Source organism: Streptopelia decaocto (genome assembly GCF_964273445.1).
Source record: "Streptopelia decaocto genome assembly, chromosome: 2".
In the NCBI taxonomy this organism is placed as follows: domain Eukaryota; kingdom Metazoa; phylum Chordata; class Aves; order Columbiformes; family Columbidae; genus Streptopelia; species Streptopelia decaocto.
Genome location: NC_138655.1, coordinates 152766027 through 152790062, shown reverse-complemented (window position 1 = coordinate 152790062; position 24036 = coordinate 152766027). Strand labels below are relative to the sequence as shown.

At 41.1% G+C, this 24036-nt stretch overlaps 1 protein-coding gene across 9 annotated transcripts in view; it reads right to left on the bottom strand.

The window, feature by feature from the left end:
* The window catches only part of DIP2C (disco interacting protein 2 homolog C), a 326391-nt gene that overhangs the window by 11601 nt on the left and 290754 nt on the right, over positions 1–24036 (bottom strand). For 6 of the 9 annotated variants that reach the window (XM_082043979.1, XM_082043981.1, XM_082043980.1 and 3 more), the window contains 3 exons: positions 19355–19384; positions 17585–17646; positions 642–699 (listed from right to left, as the gene is read on the bottom strand). In XM_082043979.1, coding sequence (XP_081900105.1) covers positions 642–699; positions 17585–17646; positions 19355–19384 — 150 coding nt within the window. The remainder of the gene's footprint in view (positions 1–641; positions 700–17584; positions 17647–19354; positions 19385–24036) is intronic. The other 3 variants (XM_082043982.1, XM_082043987.1, XM_082043986.1) reach the window with 1 other exon arrangement.

Sequence of the window (24036 nt, the reverse complement as noted above, 5' to 3'; positions counted from 1 at the left end):
TACGCTGACTCTTTGTCCCCAAAATAACTTCATTAGCAACTAGAAGAAGTCGGTAAAAAGTTACAGCACACATACATTGAAATATCCCATAGATGTAATAAATTCTGATAGATCTAGGAAATGCTACAAAACCTCTTCTCTTTGTGAAAGCTGTTCCATCACTAAAAACTCCTCAGAAATAAAATGTCCACCTACGATACCGAAATCCTACCAAATGGCCCAAGTTTCTTTGAGAGTATACAGTAGAAGATTAAAAGCATCCATAAAACAAACACGTGAACCCCATGACACTTTGGCCTGTACCAAAGGAAAGGCAGAGGCACACTGAAGCCTCCCCAGGACAAGGGCCTGCCAGTGACTTCATGTAACGGACACACAGCCAAACAGAGGTGGGCAGATGTTAAATGGCAAAAGGAGCGTCCTCTGCCCACGAGTGTTGGCAAAGCCGCGGTTAGAACGCTTGAGATGAGCATCCGCAGTGTCATGGGCAGCGTGTGAGCAGCGAGGGCCTCGGTGGCTTCAGTCTGCACAGCTGACAAAGCCTCACTCAACACTCAACTGATGTAAAAATTATCAGAAATGGAAATGTACTGGAAGTATTTACCATAAAAGGTAGGTATAAATGTTCTTTCAGTACTTACTTTTCCCGACTCCATGAGAGGCAAACTATGTGGAGATCCTCTTTCAACTAAACGAACTCTGCAAATACATGTAAAAAGAATATGCATAATACACGGTTGCATTTATTTGCTTTTCATTAGCATTTATTTCTAAAAGGAATGGTTAACCATCACAGATAATAATGTTATTTTTGGAACAGATTAAGCTTACATCCTGTAGAACACAATTGGTCCCAATATTTAATCTTAGTCAAGACTCACGACTGGGAAAATAATGAAAAAAAGATGTGTGTGAATGTTTTCTTAAATATGAAATTCTTCAAATGTAGTTGGTGCCTTTTATTTGTTTTTGATAGACTTTTGTAAATGGAATTCCATGCACAAATCTATTCACAACAAGAGGGATCTAAAATATTGATTTCCCACAGGAACATGATAAATGCTGGGGCACAGACACAGAAGCGTGTGAGCTGAGTGAGCAACCACATTCCGCAAGTAGCTAACAGTTAAAATCCAACTCATATTAAAATAACTCATAACCTGGCCTCGCCTTCAAATCTGCATTTGCAATCTTTTAATTATTTTCAATGGACAGTGGTTGATAAACATTTTAATATAATCAAAAATCATTTAATGAAAAATGTTATTGCTGCCGAGGTCACACCCCTTTACTGACTGTGGCTTTCTGCTCCACTCTTTTCCGTTCTTAGATAACTTGTTTTCCCACTAAAGGAGCAGAAATGGCAGCTCTCTTTCAATGGTATGATAGTCTGGAAGGAAATTCCTCATTTAACCTTAAAAAAGTACTCAGGAGGTTAGAATGAAAGAGATTTTAAAGTCCTAAAATAGCTGATGATCTCAGCCAGTAGATGGTGAAGAAAATTTGGCAACATCGAGGTATTCCTCTGTCCTCAGTAAGAGAACTTGAAAGTTCTAACAGCCCATGAAAACTAAACTTCCCACTCCTGAACATTTTTCATAATCCACTTAACCAAGGCAAATCTGTACTTGTGTCAAAAGAGCTGTTCATACCCCTTTCCTCCCCTCAGCTCTGTCATTGGAGAGGAAGAAAAATAACAGCACAAGATGCCTAAAAACCAACCGTGTAAAAGATAAAGATGAAACACAGAAGAGAGGAAGACGAAGCTGGGAGCAGATGGGTGGAGAACTAGATCCAGTTAAACCGATCATCAAACTGCAGTCTGCTAGCAGCCATCATGAGAGATCATTTTCAGACTGTTTTGAGATCTTTTTATAGACAGAGTATCACAGTGCTCAGCTTGGGAAAGGAGAGAGGAGACACAGAGAGACCTCAGCGAGAGGTGCCTTTGGAGAAGAACAAAGCTTTGGCAAGTTCAGCCCTTAAACATAAAGGAGATGGAAAAATATATGTGTTTTTTTTTTTCTTTTTACTATTTCTTTGCTTCAAAAGTCTTCCATAAAAGCTGGGACTGTCGAGGCCAAGGCAGGAATAGTGAATAATGTTTTAGCTGCAGCTCTGGGAAGTCTCTCAGCCCTGATGGTCGGGGCAGGGCTAAGCCCATCGGTGGGATCAGTTCCTGGCACTGACAGAAAGAGATACACCCCAAATACCCAGCAATTTCAGGCTGCTTTTCCAAGGCATTCTGAGAGGAAAATGATGTGAAGTTCCCTACGCGGGGCACTGCCAGGAGCAAGCCTGGTTAGGCAGCTGCAGCCTGACCTGCTCTCCTGCAAGGAATGTAACAGGAACCCCCTTCCAGCGCTTGTTCAACTGCAACAAAACTCCCCAACAGAGCCTGAAGCACCAATTACCACTTCCGTGTGTTACCTTTAATGTTATACTGTTCTTGTCTTACATTGTATCAGTCTCCTAAACCTCTGTTGTGTTACAGGCGTGCACATGCACCTGTGTTTTCTACAACAGCTTCTGTTGAGCCTCCCACCAGCTGAAGAGCAGAAGGGCCACCACTGGATTCCGAGCAAGAGCAGTGAAGCTACAACATCCATCTGTTCAACCAGGGACAGAGATATGGGGCAGCAGAGACCAAGGCCACAGGAGCTTCGCTGTAAGGTGTGCATGCAAGGCTAAATTAATTAACTCTAATAAAGGGTATTTCTACATAAGCCACACTTGCATTGCTGTTCAACCTGGCAAGCCAAATCATAGGTATTTAGGAGCATGAAGCAAAGGCTTTAAAAATACATCTGTGCATATGGAAACAAAATCACATACTGTAAAAAATTTGTTAATAATGCCTATAATTCTGCCTTTTTTATATACAGGGTGTTTCAAAAAGATGGAACCCATTTCAAAGCCGTAGTGATTTCAAATTGGGTCCATCTTTTTGAAACATCCTGTATATCTTTGTTCCGGAAAATCTGTACTAGTGTAGAAACAGAAAACGCCTTTAACTGAGTTCTTCCAAACAACTAGCATTTCCAATCTTTACATACGTATTTGCAGACAGGTTCTTAGAACTAGTCATCATCTCAACCACTTGGCATCTCCTTTAACAGACAGAGTTACCTTATTTATTATTTACCAACATTTGTCAAATAGAGAAAATCTTTAAAAGAGACAATTTAAAAAACCTCAGCCATAAGCACTGCTAAGAGTGGTGGTGTAACAGAGGTCAGGAAGTACTTTATTTGAATTTAGGATCGGTTTAAAATTAATTCAATTTGGATAACAGTAGCAAAAAACATCTGGGGCAGGAGCAGTGTATGTCAGAGCTTCCAGCTGCCCAGAGATACTGTTGGCCTTTGCTCCCTTCCCGTTATTAAAACACGCCTCAGTGAAGCGTTGCTGAACTCCAGGCCTAGCAGACATCACATATAATAAAGCTATATATTGAACAGCCAGTTAGATGACTACTGGAAATGAATCAACATTCATAAATCTGACCATCTCTTTCCTCTTTGCTTTCAGCATCTGGGCTCCCACCTTGTTCTTATTATCCCTACCATATTCTTCTAGTTCCCTTCTCCACCTGTTCCCTTTAACCTCGTGTGATTTAGCACATGACGATCCAGAAGGCGCGATTTCTCAGTTTCCAGTTCTGTTAAACCTCTCCCACTCGGTGCTTTCCACCCGTTATCATGGGACTGCACTAAACATAGAAACAGCATTTCCTGGAGGTTTTCTGCGAGGGCCCTGTTATCACTCAAAAATTTGGACTCCTTTTCAAAAAGTTTCTGCTAAGCTCACAATCCATTTGGGAATATGCTGTTAAACCTCTAACAACTCTGAAATAATAAAAGATATTTTGCCACAAAGATATTTCAAAAGAACAGAAGTAAAACATTAGATTCTGATGTTACTGACTCCTATGTGCATACTTAAGTGCGTAATAGTCGTAGTAAATCTGCTGGGAGTAGCACTGTGAATAAATTATGGACATAAGGCAATAGCTTTTAAAATGAGTTTTACTGTGCCTCAGCATAAAATAACTCAATTGTTCCCACTCTTCTCGAAGAGATTTCTGTTTTCCACTGACATGACTGAAAACTTCTTAGCTTTCCCCTTGAGTGAGCAGCATCCCTCTCCAGGCTGGGCTGGCAAAACGGCAGAGTACAGGGCACATCAGAGCCCTGGAAAACAACGTCTCTGAACCACCCAGGTGACGCTGGCAAAGAAACCCAGGGCTCCTTACAGCCTTCCTAGGACAACGCTAATAAACCTTCTCCAAATAAACAAATAATCACAACGTGCTCCCAGACAGCAGAGGTCCAGAAAGGGCAAGTCCTGTTTCTCTGCAGTGCTCCAGCCGTTCTTTGTTGGGAATGAAAACAATCTCTTACAAAGTGAGTCCAGAGCCTCCCCGCCGTGTTCTGCTGCCTCCGAGTCGTGCTGGGACGGGCAGAGGAGAACACGGCAGGACAGCCAGCCCGGGAAAAGAGCCTGAAAATCAAGTGGATGGGAGAAAAATGCTGCTCTTGGGTGTGAAAGCGACTTGGGCAACTTCTGGCGGTTTGCAGCCAAGCTGAGAGGGAAAACAGAAATGAGTGACCCCATGCAGGGCAGACACAGAGCGTCTCTCCCACCAAAATGTCTCACTGGAAGGGAGAGGCAGAGGATGTTTAAGAATCTTTGCACTCTTACAAAGCTATAAGCAATGACGATATGCAATGAGTCTGTAGTATTTACATACTATAGTATAGGAGAGTATAATTTTTAGAATTTTTTTCACTGGTTCCTAAGTCTCGTCTCTTAAGAAAATCTCTAACTGGAGTTGAGAAAGTGCCCATGTTTTGAGGTCTGGTTACCGGGATTTACTAGGGAATGAAGCTACAACACCTATATGTACTAAACTTCTAGTTACAATTTAACACATCAGACAGATTGCATCTCCTTTAAATCATACACTACAGGAAAGCAGGACTAAAGTCTGACTTTGGGATGAAAACTGGCAAGCTTTAACAAACTGGGCACTGTAAGCACCGTGCAGCAAAGGGGATATTGAAAGACAGTAACAATGTCTTTCTGCCCAACTATCTTACATGAACACAAATTCTGTTTATGTTCTTTTTTAGATCTGGTCCCTTAGGTGGCAAAAAGTCTCCAAAATACATTTCACAGCTTGCTAGTACTTCACACTAATCAGAGAGTTTGTCAGCAGAGCTATTAACTATGGCTTTGGGAATCTGCAGAGTGATACTAACCAACACTGCGATGCCCAAACTGGGCAAAGCTCCACAGCCGGCTGTGCTGCTGCTCTGAGAGAGACTTTGGACTCTGTGATTCTAATAGAGACAGAAAGAAGCTATAAGGTCATCCAAGTCTCGCTCTCTGCCAAAAAAAGACTGTTCCCTGCAGTGCACTCCAGTGCTTTGTCTACTCCTGTTACAGTATTTCAAATGATGGGGCTTCTTCCACTTCCCTTCAGAGTTTATTTCTCAGCTGAATGTATTTCAGAGTGTGGAACCTCTTTACTCTGCAACGCTTGGCATGAACCATTCTTAGCTTCCTGTTGTTATTTCTAACTAGCTCTCCACGTCCAATTCAAAGGAGTTTTTCCCACTGAGTTGTATTTAAGAACAAAGACTTTGCCTTTTACCCTAACACTTGGCCAAACCCCATGTCTCGAACTTTCTTCTTTCCTTTATAGCCATTCCCAGGAGCCGAGCCATGGTAACTGCCCTCCTCCTCCTCCTCCTCGCCAGTGTGTGTGCCAGCATCTCCTGCTGTCAGCCAGGCTTGGGCACCTTCCATCACCTCCAGCTCCTGCTCCCTGTCTCTCCTCCCTCCTGTCCCGGGTGTTCTGTTCTCACACCACGTCGCTTTGCAGTCCTGCCAGCCTGCAAGCCCAGCTTCTCGGTTTCTTTAACACTAGCTATTTGGCACACTGATTTCTTTCGGTGGCTGTTTTGGGATGCTGCCATTCCTGAAAACCTTCAGCAAGAAAACCAGAGAGGATGTGATAGACATATAGCCTAATATATATCAAAAATATTCTGTATATAAGCCCCCTTGCCCATAGCTTCTCCGAAGAAACAAATGGTCTCTCTGGTTTCATTCCAGCCCTATTTCCTAAGTTTTCCTGCTGATTGTCATCTTACATTAGAAACTGAGCTTGTCCGGAAAAAGTGGATATTTTCTTATCCTGCAAGAAATTGATGTTTTGAATATTTTTGTGTATTAAACCGGAAAAACAAGTGAAATATGGAAAGAAGCTGTAAACACAATGTGAGAAAAAAATGCTGCAGGTCAGAAAAAGAGGTTATTTATGTTTAGTGTTTCAGGTTTTTTGCTTTGTTTTGAAATGTAAGTTAATTAACTCTCCAAACTGAAAATGCTTTTCATAAGGAAAAATTCAAAAGCTAAAGTCAGGCATTTTGACCACTTTGAGAGTTCTGTCTTTTTCCTTAAGCTGAAAATGAGCTGTCAAAACTGACTCATTTGATTTTAACACAATGGTCTCTTATGGTGAAAGAAGACAACCACCTAATTCATCAGAAATTTTAACCAAAATGCAATTGTAAGGCATTTAATGCCGGAGAGCACATATGCTGTCGTGTAGTTACATCCACAGCACAGCGATTTCCCAGTTCTGACTGAAATGGCTCTGAACTATTGCCATCCTCACCACCTTTCAGTTATGTATTGCTGTTTAACACTGAGATGGTGCCTGGATGCCAGGGGGATCCTGCACTGGTGTCAGGGCTCTTGGACACTCAAGACTTTCAGTGCATCTTCTCTTTAATCAAATAATAAAATATTTCTCCATAAGCTGTTCCAGAATTTACAAGTCAACAAGCTTATTCTACCAAAAATGGCAATACAGATCAAAGCACATAAGCTCTGCCTTCCAAAATGACATACACAATTCAAATACCCCCTCAGAAAAGGAGGAAAATGCCATGGCTGAAGGGAGAATCTGGATAATGGAGAAGAGTTTCCCTGCATCATCCTGGTTTCCTCAGAGCACTTTTCCTCCCATCACATGGCAAATTCAGATACTGGATAAATACAACTGAGACTGAAAAAGGGAGTTTTGGATTGAGGCAAACATTAGCCAATGAAATGAACAGCCATTACATCTTCCATATGTCTAGGACATATTTTAATCCTGTTAATTTGATAATCAACAAGTTCAGTTAGAGAATTAGCACTAAATCACTTCCTTTAATGTAAAGACTTTTCTTCACTATAAACCTAAATTACACTTCATGTCCTAAATTCCCTGAGGTTAAAAGTACACAGCTTCTAGTCCTCGAGATGGCTGAACAAAGAAGCTGAAAAGGTTACACAAGGATTTAAGACAGTTCAGAAAGCTGCAAAGGGATCAAAATGAGGCAGGAACTCTGGTTCAGGAAGGGAATATTCAGAGCTTCAGAGATTAAAAATGTAGTAGCAATTTTATCATATGAGACTATTGGAATATGTAAAAAGCAAAGCCATGTCTGTTTTCAACCTTGGAGTATTTTAAAACATTCAGCTTTCATTATACCTCAACTGCATTAGACTTGTTTAAATTAAGTTTGCACATTGTGTAGAGCACAATACACAGCTATTTCAGGGGAATGCAGTGGTCCGGGACTCGGAAGAACGTGTTCTCTTTGCTGGCCCCACCTCACTCCTGCTGTGCCCCCCCAGGCACAGCATCACCCTTCTCTGTGCTTTGGGTTCATATTTGCAAACACAAGCATAATACTGCTCTTGGTTGTTACCTTTTTGTTTAGATTACAAACCTCCCAGGACACGGTGTTTATTACTAATTGTTTTTAAAGCACTTTCCATAAACACAATTGTGTTCTGATGATCGTGTTTAATGCAACATGCTGCTTCTATTTTGGAACCCTTCATCTTCCCAGTTCTATTTGAGAAAAAGAGACTCCACACATAGGGAGAACTTTCATTAGAATAAACTTGAGATCTGAAAACGTCCTCATCTCACTGAATTAGTTTATTTGTTGTTAACAAATAATGGAAATAGTTTTAGCTTCTCCGATGCAATATTCATATTCTACACTCACAAGATGTAATCACAGGTGGAATTTCTGAAATCAGGTCATTCTTTCACCTTCCCCCTTATCTTGCTACAAACTTCAAAATTCACACCACCTGCATTTTTGGGGAAGAACTTGCAGAAGTTCCCTCTCCTGAACAACCACCAGGGACGTTTCCTGTGCCTGCAAAACTTCAGCACACAGAGCTATTTTTTCAGTTGAATTAAAAGTGCAGATTATCGCTCTGGAGAAAAGGTCACGGTGCCATGAGCAGCAGCGCCTTGTACACCTGACGGCACTGAGAAGGGACTGTCCTTTTCACAGAAGACTTATGGGGAACCACGGCTGAGCATCACGAGACTTCTCGCAGAAGTAAGCTCATCTTCTGTAAACAGACACTTCCAGTATCTGCGATATTAAGAAGGTTACATGAGGCTTGAAGTGACATATTAAGGGCTATTGAAAAGAATCATGTAAGAGGATATTACATCTCTAACCGAGTTAGTGACAGAATCTTATATAAATATAGGATGTTTTTACTTTTTCTCAGAGTTCTCCTTCCCAATCCTAACCATTCAGTCTACCCTGGGGCTAGCAAAGCTGGAGTGGGTTCCAAAGGTGACAGAGCCCATTTCCCAGGGGTAACCGCCAGCACAGCACCCTCCACTGAATTATTTGTCACAAAACCCTGTCAGCGTGTGGGACAGCAAAGGCCCTGTCCTCCCACAGAGGCTGGCAAGAGAAGAGGGGAAAGGAAAGAGGGGTGGAAAGCCCCTGGGAAGCTCCATCTCTGTGGCCAGGTCTGCAGAAGCTGCAAAGGTTCGCTCCAGGTTTTACATGTTTTACATGTCCTCATTAAGTATTTTTCCTTCCAAAGCAGGCGTCTCTATTGTGAAATGCACTCCAAGGTAGCAGCACTGGAAAGCAGCACATTTTCCTCCACACTGAAATGGTAAATGCACACTGTGTTCATCACTCTTGGCATTTTTAAAGAACCACTGCTCAGTGCTCTGTTACTAGTATGTACCAAAATGAGGGAAACAAGGCAAACTGTGCTTCAGAATACACTATCTGTAAAAATCAAATACATAAAACATTTTAACTGTAAAGAAAATGGATGAACAAAATTTCAATTTTTGAAGACATTCCTGTATCTGTATGGTTAGACTAATGGCAAACTCAGGGAGAAAGAAAGAGGTATGGCTTCTAAGGACAAAAAAGGAAGAATTTTTAATAAATCTTCCTCAGAAATGTGAACGGTCAGCTTGCTTTATCAATTCCCAGCTTCTGATCGAAGGAGAAGGAACCTGTAACACCAATGAAGCTCAGTATACTCTGAGATGGGAAATGCCCCTTTTTTTAGCAGCATCAGACATTCTTCAAGAACACATTAATAAGCTGGAATATTACTGGGGAATTGAAAACCAGTCTGCAGGTTTGTAGTTCTTCCACTCATGCTTGAAGAATCACATGCAAATGGCATTTACAAACTATTACACAAATGTACAACTGCAGTACACCTACCTTCCTAGAAAGCTACGCCTTGTTGTTTTCCCTTTATCTTACTTGGTACACGACAGTATTCTCTTTCCCCTAAGCCCTCCAGGGAAATATAACTGGAATTTTGTGATTTGTAGTCAAAGAATGCTAAACCACATCCTCTTTCAAACCACATGTAGAGCCAACTCTTATTGTCCTGTTCGACTAAAATCATAACATTCTGATCCCTTGAAGATGACTTTATCAAGGAATAAATAAGACTTTTTTCAAGGGAGGAAATACCTCAAGAGGCAGTAATCTTGCCTTAGAAAGCACAGAAATGGCTTGCAGGGCTCCCATCCCCCTGGTTTAGTCACACAGCTCAGCCTGATTGGGACAAGATGGGGTGACTTCCCATTTGAAAGTTACTGGATGTTTCTCCCGTTCTCCTGCTCTGCAACACAAGTTGCTTTATGCTTGGAAACATGAAGCATCTTTCTAAAGTCTCGAAATAGGTCCATTTACAAATTTTGTTATAACTCTGGATCCTCAACACGTAAACAGTGCAATTCCTTGGACCGTATTTGCTCTTCTTCAGCTTCCCAGGTCATCGGCTTTATTCCTGATCACCGACCATCCAGCGCACAGAGGTTGAACAAGTCTCTTGGTTCATCCCAGATGCAGGATTGGCAAGAGAACTTTTCCTCCTGTCTGGACAGACGGGGACTTCTTGAAGTCAGAATCTGAAGCGTTGATATGATGCTTATCAGCCCAAATTAACTTTTCTTTCTGGGAGATTTGTTTCCCATACATCAGAAGCAGCACCAAGGGGATTTTTGAGACAGCAGCGTTTGCATGGCAGAAAGAAAACACAATGCTAAAAGGCCAAGGCTGCACTTCCTGAGCAAAATCACAAAGAACGAGGAGGGTTTTGTCAGTACCATGACAGACAGCTTAAACTCACTAATGGGATTCTGAAAGTTAATAGGCAAAATGCGTAAAAGCCAGAATTTCTACAAAGACTCCTCAAAATCATACTGCATCGCTACTTATCATACTGAAAACTTTGAGAGACTCAGGTTTCATTTTAAAGACCTCAACCCCTCCTCCTTTCAACTGAGTTACCTCTTCCACTGACTTCACAGGGGTAAAAGTATTTTCATTTTTCCATGAAAAACCTGCTTCTATGACAACACAAAAAAAACCAAACAGCTAAAGCAACAGACAATCCAAAACCAGAAAACACGGGTGACGTGTGAAACCAGGAATTGGAGTCACCCACGTGAGAAGATCCTCGGAGCTCGGATGACGAGAATGGCTCTGCTGCCAGTACCTGACAATTCGATTTGCACATGAGCTTATTGCGTACAGCGCACTGGTGGCGTTCTGAGGCCAACGACTCGTCACGTCTTATGTTTTGAACAGTTCACCAGGTATATAGCACTTCAAACCTCAAAGTACTCCACACACTTCACCTACTGAATCTCACCGCAAGGGAAAAGGTGGCTGGCCGTCCAAGAGGGCAATAAAGGATTGTGACTACCCCTTTGGACCCCACACAGAGTGACAGATCAAGGACTGGGGTTTTCTGTAGGCCGCGCCTGGGCTCTGTGCGCTGAGCCATTGCAAGAGCTGGGGAAAGCTCCGCTCCCCGGCGCGCAGCGAGCGCGCTTCCAAGTTTCTCTTTCGCTGCCATTGGCAAATGGCTTTCAAGTATGATTAATCAATTAAAGTTTCACAAAGGTAACTATTTTACTGTCACTTGGCATTAGCGTGTCTCCCTCTGACATATTTCCCCCCCATCCCTTTTCCCTGCTACGTGACTATAAAATGGTTATTCTCCACGCCATGACTGCGACACAGAGCACTGCTGCGGTTACAGCTTAGGTCATAATTTAGCTAAGTAGTTCTTTTGTCTGGTAACCCTATAATAAGAGTATTTTTCAAGGTAGATGGAGTAGAAGTCTTTGAGAATTACAAACAAAGCTCCTGTGGCTTTGTTGCTTGGTATTACCCAAAACAATGTATACACAACGTGAAAGTTTCCGTAAAATATGGAGGAGAAGGAAAAACAATTGACAGCCAGAATAAAAGGCTATTTTTTTCCCCTGCATGAAGTCTGAAATGCTGGAATATATTAAAATGAAGCCAAAGCCTTAACTGATTCTTTTTGACAGAGCCTGCATTTGTAACTGGGCTCAGCATATAAGCGACCCATAAAAATAATTCCCAAGTAACTGTTTTCACATATCTTTGAAATGCTACAACTGTTCCCCTCTTTGCTTAGGGAATGATATTCAGAATTCCCACCCCCTGAAATCACCTTTGTCAAGCAGACAATGTCTGAGCAAGTCTGATGAAGTTCAGAGATCTCTGAAGACCCCGAAAGTCCCAAACAAAAAATAAGATTTAGCACAACATACAAATGACTTCCTAAGAAATCGAGTCTGGTAATGACATAAGTATACTTCTTTTTAAGAGATACACTAATTTTTATCACTCCAAGAAGATGCCAGTGACCACATATGAAAAGAAGACACTTATCTGTACAGCTTCACAAACTGCTTGTTTAATAAATACCAAGGTTAATCAGATTAAAATAATTGTTCTAATGATGGAGTGGGAGTATTTCAATGAGAAACTATGGATACCACAAGCCACACATCGATTGACCGTCAGACTAAAAAAATTAGTAACTTGAAACCAAATGTATCTTTTGGCTTCTAATGTATTTGGCATATCCTACATCGGGATTTGGCTCCCTCTTTGGTGCCACCTGCCTCACCATGTCTGTGACCACTGTCCAAGCAGCTCACCGTCACATGGAGCTCAAAAAGGTAAACCACAAAAAGGTTTAATAAATTAAATTCTCCATTTTTGTAACGCTACTGAAAAAATAAAGACTTAACTAGATTAAATTAAACAATTTAAATGAGCATTTAACGCACCCATTATTTCACCAAAGGGAAAAATGGAATTTAAAGACAGGATCAAAAGGATATGAGGGGTAAGGACACCTGCGTACATGAAACTTGAGTTGGTATCAAATGAAATTGAGAACAGTGTTCACTAACACTGCTTGAAAGTCTTCATTCTTGCCTGGTTTGGTACAAAATGTGGATGCAGTTCAATAATCAGATGGTGTCAAAAAAGGAGAAACTGTATTACAAGCGCATGCAAAACAATAATATCAAAATCTTCATCAACAGGAATGTGACCTGATGAGTGGCTCTCCCTCCTACAAGTCTTCACTCCACCAGAGCCACTAAGTTGTCCCCACCTTCTCCTGAACAAGAACACTGGTGACATTTTAACCTGCTGTTGGGGTTACACGTGCATGGCAATGCATTTGTTTCCTTTTCCTTTTTGGTCCTTTTAAAATAAACTCCAACACTGAAGTAGATCTTCCCTTGCTCCATTTCGGGTAGAACAGTGATTTTCATAAGCTTTTTTTCTTTATCGATAAGGTTTTGCTATACATAGAATATAAGGATGCAGGGGGATGTTCATCTTTCCAGGATTTGCAGGAAGCTTCGACTTTAGAAGAAGATCAATGATCTCCCTCAGCCATCACCCGATGGATCCTTCAGCTCACTAATTAAAACTTCTGAGGAAATCCTCTATACAATCTTTTAAATATGAAAGATACAGAAATGCAGGAAAAAAATTCTTACATTAGAAATTTGGGCAAAAAATTTAAAGAAGTCAAAATATTCCAATTCAACGTTTTTCATATTTAATATTTTATTCATACCAGATGAGTTTCAAATTTAAGGTAATTTCAAAATTAAAAATATCAGGTTAAAAAAGTAACATTTTGAAAAGAGTTTTGGATAATTATTAAAAAAAAATTTAGAATATTTGCATATATATTGAAACATTTGAAAATCCAGCCTGACCTCCTAAAGAAAATTTAATTTTCGCCTTGTCTATGTGAAGGGAAGATCTATTTTGGAATGCACATGAGGTTTACTCTCAGTTTGATGAAGTGGCTCATTTTGCCAATAAATAATTTTTCTACCAAGAACTAAGCTGCTGTTAAGCATGAGAAGGCTGTGAAATTATTATGCTAATCTCAGATAAGTATTTTCTGTTAGACATTTTAAATTTTATAAAGACACGTAGATATTGTTTCAGAACATCCTGGATAAAAGGAATGCTTGGGCTTTAAATTTACATCTTTACTGCTAAAGCATCTAAGTGTTATAAAAGCCAAGATCTTTCAAATATATGGTGTTTTGATATGATGAGAAAAGGATCCCTCTCTTTTCATTCTTCCAAGCACTTCTCAACTTTTAGCATATTTAGGTGTCTTGTGCTTAACCACCTGAAAAAGCTTTCTGAGGAGAACATGACTGTTCTGAAGTGATGATGGAGTGATCTGAAAACCAGCCGTTTAGATGGTGAGACGAGAATATATGTATTTTGTTTGTTTGTTTGTTTGTTTGTTTGAGGTGGAGCAGAGGGGATAAAGTTGTTTTCCCAGAGGCATCAGCAGAGACTGGCCAGGGTGCTCATGCCCGGGGCTGTGCTGCCTCTGCCCTCCCACAGGTGCCTGCGGGCACCTTCACAGGACCTGAGTTGCAAAGTCCTGTACCAGGACCAGCCGTGCCAGCTCCTGCATGGCCACTAATAATCCACCTCTTTTGCCTTTTGGATCTGAGTTAACCTCTCTAAACCGCATAGCACTGCAGTGCAGGGGCATTATCAGCCATTTGGGTCTAACTCAGGAGTCTTCTCCTGGCTTTTTTAATCAAACAGCCCAGGTGGGCTCTGCCTGTCTTTGCTCGTTCTTTCTTGGCCAGCCTGCAGACGCTCTGATTTTTAGATAATCAATATAGAATCATAGAATCATTTTGGTTGGAAGAGACCCTCAGGATCATTGAGTCCAACAATAACCCAACTCTAGCACTAAACCATGTCCCTAAGAATGTTGTCTAACCACCTTTTAAACACCTGCAGGGATGGTGACTCCACCACTGCCCTGGGCAGCCTGTTCCAATGCCTGACAATCCTCTCCATGGAGAAATTGTTCCTAATATCCAATCTGAACCTCCCCTGGCGCAACTTGAGGCTATTTCCTCTTGTCCTATCACTTGTCTCTTGGGAGAAGAGATCAACCCCCACCATGCTACAAGCTCCTTTCACATAGTTGTAGACAGAGATAACGTCTCCCCTCAGCCTCCTTTGATGATACTGAATACAACAATACCGATATATTGTCACTGAGAACAAGCCAGAGCTGTATGCTCTGGCTATGAGGATGTTACTCAGTTTCCCAAAAGAGGTGCCTGGTGCCACCTGAGGCAGCACGGGGTGCCTGGGACATCTCGTGAGTGCCAGCAAATCCAACATGGGCTCTATTGGAGGACCTGCTGGGGTAGATGTAGCATCTACAACTGCACTAGGTGCTCTCAGCTGGGCAATCACGCCTTCTTCCAGTATCAGAACTGGTGCCAGACACTGACTGAGTGGTTGCATCCCTTGGCACAAGCTCCCTGGAGCTCCAGGTGAGCCCAGTCCCAGGCATCGCCCTCGGCCGGCAGCTGTGGGAGCTCCCAGGAGCTGAACCAGTGGGCTGGTGGCTCAAACACACACAAAAAAGTGCTTGAGAACCTCCGACCTGACATAAAAAGCAAATCATCCAAACCCAGTGGGAGCTGGGAGGAAATGTCTTGTCTGGTTGACTGACCACCCCTAGACCTCTATGCAGATTGTACATCGCACCATTATTTTGATCTAAACTCCTACCAAACCACAACATTTTCATAAGCTGTGAAGTGTGCGAACACATAGTTACCAGATGAGCTTGAAACAGTTGTTTTCAAACTCTTGATTAATTTTTATAGAAGTGAACAGGATTTGAATGATCTCAAAAGGTTAACCACAGCTGCTTTTTGCAGCAACCAGAAAGTGTTATGCCAAGAAAAAAAAAAATCAGCCTTTTTCAAATTCTAGAAAGTATCTTCTAAAATATAAATTTAAAGAAAAATTTCTCACATTAAGTGTATAGTGTAAATTTTTCATCTTGTTGGAGGACTGGCTGACCTGCAAAGGCTCAATTGGGTTGTTACTCTACAGCCTCACATCTACGTACAGCAGTCTTTCAGTCATCGTTAAGCAATAGTGACATTCAGTCCCACTGAAATCATTAGAAACAGCAAGTGTGAAGAGACTATGTCAAATAAAGTTGTTTTCTCCCCTAATTTATGACCCATGAATCTAACTCTAAATTCCACAGGATTGAGTAAATGAGGCACAGCTTTAATCTATCAAATTAAAATCTGCATTACCACAATCTGAGAAGCCAACTCTAAAGACCATCTTTCATGTTCCGTAGAACTAGTGACTAAATATAAATTAATACACTGCCAAATCCGATCTCAGTAATGATGCCTACTTCTCAATGATATTCTAAGGCAGGGAAACAGTATACCCATGGATTATGCAGCTTTTATGAACAGTAAATCTAATTTCCTCTGTACAAATATATACAATTGTTTTTTTATGTTTATAATTTTTATTAACTGCAAATGTTTTGTTTTCTTTCTAGATATATTTGCTTCTATATACTTGCCTTCCAATGAATATTCTATAAATTTCTTTCTCCTCTCAGAAAAAATAATTCCAAATAAGGAATTAATCTACATTTGCTTTTTTTCTTTCCCCTCTATAACTACAATTTTATTTTTAATGATTCATCAGCTCTTTCTCCTGCACTTGAATGATGCTCGCACATATCTACCTACATTGTGTTCAACCATTTTAGAGAGCTGAGATTAGAGCAAACGCTATGGGTAAATAAGTCTCAGCTTACAGTGTCTACTAAAAAAGAAACATTTGGTTTCCAAAGTTAGCCAAGTAAGCTTCCCTCCTCATCAGTACTGAAAGAAAGGTACCTTAAAGGTCAATTATAGGTCAAAGAAAGTTACCTTGAAGGACAGTAGCATCCCAAAGAACGCATCAAACATAAGCACTATTGTTGGTAATGTGTGCAAAAGGAATAAAGAAATGGTGAGACAAGTATCCTGCAGTTCCTTCCTTCCTCCTGCCAACCTCCATGTGCTACAAGAAAATATCTACATCTGTATCTGACTTAACTATCCAGAGGAGAATTTGGGCCTGCAGTGACCTGCGGTCTGCACCCTGCAAGCTGAGCCAGTCACTCTGATACAGCCAAAGTTGGTATTCAGCTAAGGGAATGAATTCTCTGTTAAGCTTTTAAGAAGGAAGAAAGATAAAGAATAAAAATCCCAACCAAATAAACAAACAAAAAAACCCAAACAACCAAAAACCAATAACAAAAACCAACCCTGTTTGGATAGCGATGTTTTTAAGGAACCAGGCCTGCTGAACATTGTCAATTAAATGTTCACCTTCCCCAGAGTTAACAGAAAACTTTTTAGTTTGTTAAAATTTCGTAAGCAGACTACCTGGTAGGATTTGACCAGAGTATTAAAAACATGAAATAAATATGCATGTTTATTTTCTAAAATTACACCTAAAATCACAAGTTTCCCTCCAATCATAAGATTTCAGACATCTCCTTAATACTGCCAGTGGCAAATTTTAGTTCTCACTTCTTGCACATGTATCTGACATTAAAGATGGAACCAGAAAATACCCAGAGTTACAGAATGTGGTTGCTCACAATGTTGAAGTCAATAATCCATTCCCTCCTAGTCTTGCAGACTAGGAATTGCAACAATCCCCCACCATGGTCTCCCCACTGACCAACCCAGGAGAAACACCAAGAGCCCCAAGAGGACTCGATTGCCGAGGGACCTGAATACAGGTGTCATGAAATCCTGAAGGCAATAAAAGCCAGGAATCTCGTTAGTCACTGTGGTGATGTCAGATGCTTCCGTTTTATCAATGGTAAAATTAATGAACCAACTAATAAAAATGTCTGTGTCACTATGCAGGAGTTAGCACAAATTATTTCTGAGGATTACAAAGATTTGCAGAGACTGTGAGGTGTGCTGAAGTAGCTTTCTTGGTAGAAACTCTGTTAATTGTGTGCAATAAAGAAAAAAGAAAAAGGTGGTTCCGACCTGTCATGCCTCAGTGCCCTCATATCAACATACACTGTGGTGGGATCTGGTCCAGATGTTCCCTGTAAACAACAACATCAGCTAATCAGAACCTGAAGGCTGGAAGGAAAAACAGAGTTTTACCCCCCAAATAACTGAACATTCATTTCACTGCTAATTACACCAATCAATTGACAAGTTATATTTAAGCTATTCATCAAAGCTCAGCTTTACAGAATCAGAAAGAGCCACTGAAAAACATACCTACCGTCAGGTACTTGTTACCTTGGGGGTGGGAAAAACATCAAGCGGCCATACTACTTAATCAAACACGTGTCAACATAGGTTTTATTTGCTACAAAAGGCCAAGTAATCAGCACATGGATACAAAAAATGTTAAACACGTTTTGCAATATAAAGGAAGGCGGAAATTGCTGAGGAGACACAGTTTAATGGCAGAAGCACATGGTCAGGAACGTGAAGCATGGTTTACTGAGAGTCTTCCATACATGCAACAGAGAACATACTTGAAGCTAAAGATAGTAAAGGTAGCACGCATGACATGGACCGATGTGGACTGAAGGTCTGTAAACAACTATTCTGTTCCTTTCCACTCTTCCACTGCGTAATTTAAATCTTTGCTTTATGTCACCATATTTAGTTACTGGAAAAGCAGTAGACTAATTTTAGTTTCCTTTCATGCAGGGATGATGCAGTCTTTTAGGCCTTTCCACCCACAGCTTTGCTGTGGTTTTGTAATCTGCAATGATCTTCCCCTATCCGAGACTTCAAACTCCTCACCACTGCACATGGTGTGAATTCTCAGTGCCCTAGTCTAGGGCTCTCTGCCGCAAACCTCACGTCACTGCTAAGCAGAAAGATAGAAGAAAGGCACAACTTCATTTTGGAACACTGGAACTTTCAAAATGTTCGTTTTGGGATATAAAATCACCTATCCCTGGTAATCTACAGGTGCAGGAACTCCTTTATCAGATATTTAGATGCTCACTACTCAAAACAACAGGCAACATCAGCTCCCGGTGGTTTCTATCCTGTTTGGGATATATTCCAGAGTATAACTCTTCACAGCAGGAATGTCTAGGGCTACATTTTGCATTTCTGCAATGCTGGCTGGTAGTTCCACACAATTCGTTGAGCACTAACAATTGTGTTGGAGTTCCACAAATAGATAATTTTTGTATCTAAAGGAGAAAAGAGTTACCACTACCAATTGATACTTACTGTACAGATACGGATAGTGACCCACCACCAGAGGAGAAAAAGAGTAAGAGAACTGCACATGCATGTTAGCCTCTTTAGCTTGTTATACACAATACAAGATACAATATCCTCTCTAGCTACTAACGACACAATTTTTATTCTACTAGTAAACTCAGCAGTGTAACAGACTAGTGCTGAGTGGAGAACTCATTTGAAATATATGCAATGATGTTAAAAGAAAAAACAAAATAACAAAAAAACAAAACCAAGCAAAAATTTGCTATATTTAAAAATAAAACTAAACCTGAATTGATTTATAAAATAATGGAAACAGTCAAGTTTGAAAATCAAAGACAACCACTATAGTATTTGTTATTTTCAGTGTGAATGAAATAGTTATAACAGAGAGCTAATATTTGATGAAACCTGCATCCAGATAAAGCTGTACTGGACTTGTTTATAATTTCATAGAAGGATCTGAAAATCCCCAAATCTCCAGACTCAATTTCTAGTCTGTCCCACTGTTGGAAGCTGATAGGTGGGTATTGAGGGAACATGAAAATCCCCTACCTGCTCGGCCAGCTTCCCCAGCCTGTGAGGCTATAGCAGCAGGAATAGCAGGGATGAGGGAGAGAAGGAAAGAAGGTAACACAAGACGAAAATAATAAGAAAAAAATGGGAATGAAGGGTGGGAGAAAAAAAAAAAAAGAGGAAAATGCAAAAAGCAGGGAGTAAAATAAAAAGAAAAACAATGTCAAATACAGGAATTTTACAAATTAACCATTATACCATTAAAGGTTAAAAAAAGTAAAAAATGAGGTGTCAACATTTTAGTAGAGCAACAGAAGAGACAGCTGTAGACTGCTAACCTTGGACAAACAGACTTAAATGGTTTTAGGACACTACAGACAATGTTGTTAGTGGAAAACATGTGTCTAGCATACTGATATCTTTTTGTTGTTTTTGGTGAAGTCGTCAGTAAACATTATGGCTCTGCTATTTTAGTGCACATCCATTGAGACAGGAGTTTCAGGTCTGCCATTTCACTACTAAAAGAAGCTTGTAAGCAATGCCCTCTGAAAATCAAAACTAAGCTCTCTTTTTGGGAAAAAAAATTAGTATACAATGGAGAAAGATACTTACACCTTGTTTCATCAAGATTAACTTGCTCCTAAACTGAAGTAAAATCAAGGGTTTGTGCACAACCTAATTACGAGAAGACTGTAACTAAATGGAGTAACTCCATAGTTCAAGAATTCATTCTTAGTCTATTTGCTATGATAAACAGTAAAATTAAAAGCCAAAAAAACTCCACCAGTTCTCCACCATAGTCAATAACACAGCAAGAGACAACACACAGTGGTGACTCGTACTAAGTCACTGATGTCACGTGGAGCAGCGAACACCAGATTGGTGCAGTGGGACTTGCCCCACAGTGTCTGAATACAAACAGCTCTCAGAGCACTGGTGTCCATATCCCTCTCATCAACCTGAAGAATTCCAGCAAAGTTAAAGGGTACAGGAAACTGCCACAGCTGCATCGTAAAACAGGTTTAATTTGGGTGTGGGGCGAGATGGAGCATTTAAAAAAACCAGAATGAATCTGCTTATTATATTGTTGCCCCAAAGTAGAGATATTACTAATATCATATATTACTAATATCATATTCCTAATGATCCAGGTTTGGACTGTGAACTGGCTGAAGGGAAGAAGCCAGAGAGTCGTGGTCAGTGAGGCGAAGTCCAGTCGGAGGCCTGTATCCAGTGGAGTCGGTACTGGGACCAGTACTGTTCAATATATTCATCAACGACTTGGATGAGGGAACAGAGTGCACTGTCAGCAAGTTTGCTGATGACACTAAGCTGGGAGGAGTGGCTGACACTGGAAGCTGTGCTGCCATCCAGAGACCTGGACAGGCTGGAGAGTTGGGTGGGGAAAAATTGAATGAAATATAACAAGGGCAATTGTAGAGTCTTGAATCTGGGCAGGAACAACCCCAGGTTCCAGTATAAGTTGAGGAATGACCTGTTAGAGAGCAGTGTAGGGGAAAGGGACCTGGGGGTCCTGGGAACAGCAGGATGACCATGAGCCAGCACTGTGCCCTTGTGGCCAGGAAGGCCAATGGTACCTGGGGTGGATTAGAAGGGGGGTGGTTAGTAGGTCAGAGAGGTTCTCCTGCCCCTTTACTCTGCCCTGGTGAGACCACACCTGGAATATTGTGTCCAGTTCTGGGCCCCTCAGTTCAGGAAGGACAGGGAACTGCTGGAGAGAGTCCAGCGCAGGGCAACAAAGATGATGAAGGGAGTGGAGCACCTCCTGTATGAGGAAAGGCTGAGGGAGCTGGGGCTCTTTAGCTTGGATGAGACTGAGGAGTGACCTCATTAATGTCTATAAAGATGTAAAGGGTGAGTGTCACAAGGATGGAGCCAGGCTCTTCTCGGTGACAACCAATGATAAGATAAGGGGCAATGGATACAAACTGTAACACAGCAGGTTCCACTTAAATATGAGAAGAAACTTCTTCATAGTGAGGGTGACTGAGCCTGGAACAGGCTGCCCAGGGGGGTTGTGGAGTCTCCTTCCCTGGAGACATTCAAAACCCACCTGGACACCTTCCTGTGTAACCTCATCTGGGTGTTCCTGCTCTGGCAGGGGGATTGGACTGGATGATCTTTCAAGGTCCCTTCCAATCCCTGACATTCTGTGATTCCATGAACACTGCAAAAAAGCAGGAGAATTGCTGAAATCCATCAGTTACATAATTCATTGCCTGTGACTATACTGGAGGTCCAGAGAGGACTTTGAGAATACCAGAGCCTCACATGGCTTTTAACTAATGAAGGGTTTGAGAAACAACAAATGAAGTCTCAGCATGGTCCTTCTGTGGCCAGCTGCAGCTGAGATACTCAGAGTGTTTCAAAAGAAGCAGAGTCTTAGCCAAGACCAGAGAGACTGACTCAATTTGCCTGTGCACATTTATTTGGCGAGATGGATAGAGAACATCTCTCATGCTGGCAAAAAGAAATAACGTGACTTCTATTGGATCTGATATCCCTAGGGACATGCTAGGTAGTGTTCAAGGAGATAAAATGGGCCAAACCTCATTTTCTGTCTGAAAACTGGTACATCGTAAGTCACTTCTCTTGGACTATGTAAATGTCCTGCCCATGCACAGGATGCCACCAGTGAACCACTCCTGGTCCATGCAAACCTCTGCAGGCTTTTATTCGCTGGGAAAACATCGCAGGTCACAACTGTGGGGGGGACCAGCCCAGCAAGGCAGCATTAGGGATGACCGTGTGCCAGCACTCGGCCTGTACCTCATTTCCACTGAAGTCAAAAGCCAAGCTACTTGCTCTCTCCTGCTCCCATCCCCATAGTAAGGAACTAGGCAATCAGAAGTTCTAAGAATTGAAAAATAATTGTTTTGGCTTTTGTTTTGCTATCTAAGGATGTGGCTGCAGTGTTTACTCTGAGTCTACTTCTGCTCCAGTGATGCTCAGAAATGGAATTTTTGATGCACCCTTGACAATCTCACGTATGCAAGCAGAGCCGCTGGAGCTGTGAAAAGAACTTCATGGCATGACTCATAGCAAAGGTGGGAAAACAGAATCTGAGGGAGCTCACCCAGCACCGCACTGCAGCGCTAAGTGTGAATCATCCCTCTGATAAAGTGCATGGCCTCCATCGCACTCTTTGCAGCAGTCCCCTATTACTTTTAATATGGAAGATCCTCAGGAAGTATCATCTATCACTCAGTAAAAAGAAACATTAACTTTAAGTCCGACATTTACTAACAAAGTTGCCTTTGCTAGACAGTGAGGGAAAGATCCATTGCACAGAACTTCAGCCACCAAGGAGGTAGGAAGTATCTCCTGATGGTGATGGTGATGGTGATGACTCCCATCCCAAGACGGGCACCTGAGACAGCCTGAATGAATCGCACTCTTCAAGTATTTATTTGATTCTACCGACTAGAGATGGATATGGGATAACTCACTTAACCCTGCTGTCTCACTTAAGAGGTGACACAAAAGCTGCTGCCCCAGCTTGGGCAGAGTTGTTAGTACATTTTCAGGGTGAACTAAGGAAAACGAACAACTTCTAGAAGTTTTGCCTCAACTGAAATCAAGTAGTAGGTTGAATAAAATGAAAATATTTATTTCAAGTGTTCAAATGGAAATTATATAAATCCTAGAGAACCATCTGTGCTGTTGTAAGAAGCGGGCTACTTTTCATATCTATTTTTCTCTCCCTCTTGAGAATGCTAAGATGTTAGTTAATGAGAATTCAAATATACTGGATACAATCTTTTCATCTCAGAAATCCCTGGACCATTATCTGTGACTATACAGCCATAAAAGGTCACATATTAATGGTACTTAAGTGCCTAAAGATGGAGAGATTAATTTTCAAAAGCATGTCTCTAAAAATCTAGTCCAAAATGACTACATCAAAAGAAACATAGTAAATTTGCTCTAAATTTGAGAGCAAATTAATACATATGACTATGCATCAGTCTGTCAGTGATCTTAATCCTAAAATTAAGATAATTTGGTAGACTAAGGCTCTTCTGTACCAAAGGGATTATCACAATGGTTTCCTTTTTGAACTGATCTTTAACAAAAGGTCAAATTCTGCTATGAATTTTTTATACACACACACATACATGTACACACCGCTCCCTCTCCTTTTTGGAGGGGGGAACAATAGTAAAAGATTTTTGGAAAAATCAGGATACCTTTCCCTTGGAACCGCTGGAGCTGCCCCCAAAAAATGGAAATGAAGTGAAAAAGGTATCGAAGATCACACTTAAGTGGTGTTAGAAGCAGCCCATAGAGAAGCAAGCCCTGGTAAGGGTCAATCGCTGAATATTGAGATATATTTAGAAAGGTGATTAGTAGATACATATTTTAGAAAGACCATAGAATAGGCTGGATCACAGTTATCCCCGTGGAAGATTGTGTTCCACGAATGACACGCTGGTCTCATGGATGCCACAACTTGGAAGAGAAAAAGCAAAGGCAGATGCTATTGACTCAAACACCTTTAGAAGTATTTTTATGTAGTGTGAAAAATCCAGAAATCATGACCCATTTCTGGGACATATTGGAGACAATGTTAATTTCAGGAATATTGTTGATCAAGAATTGAAACTAATACTGTTCCTCAGCCTAGAAAATAGAATAGGACACAAGCTGTGCTGGAATATCACTAGCCATAAACTTCCAGACAGTTTGGAAAGAGCACT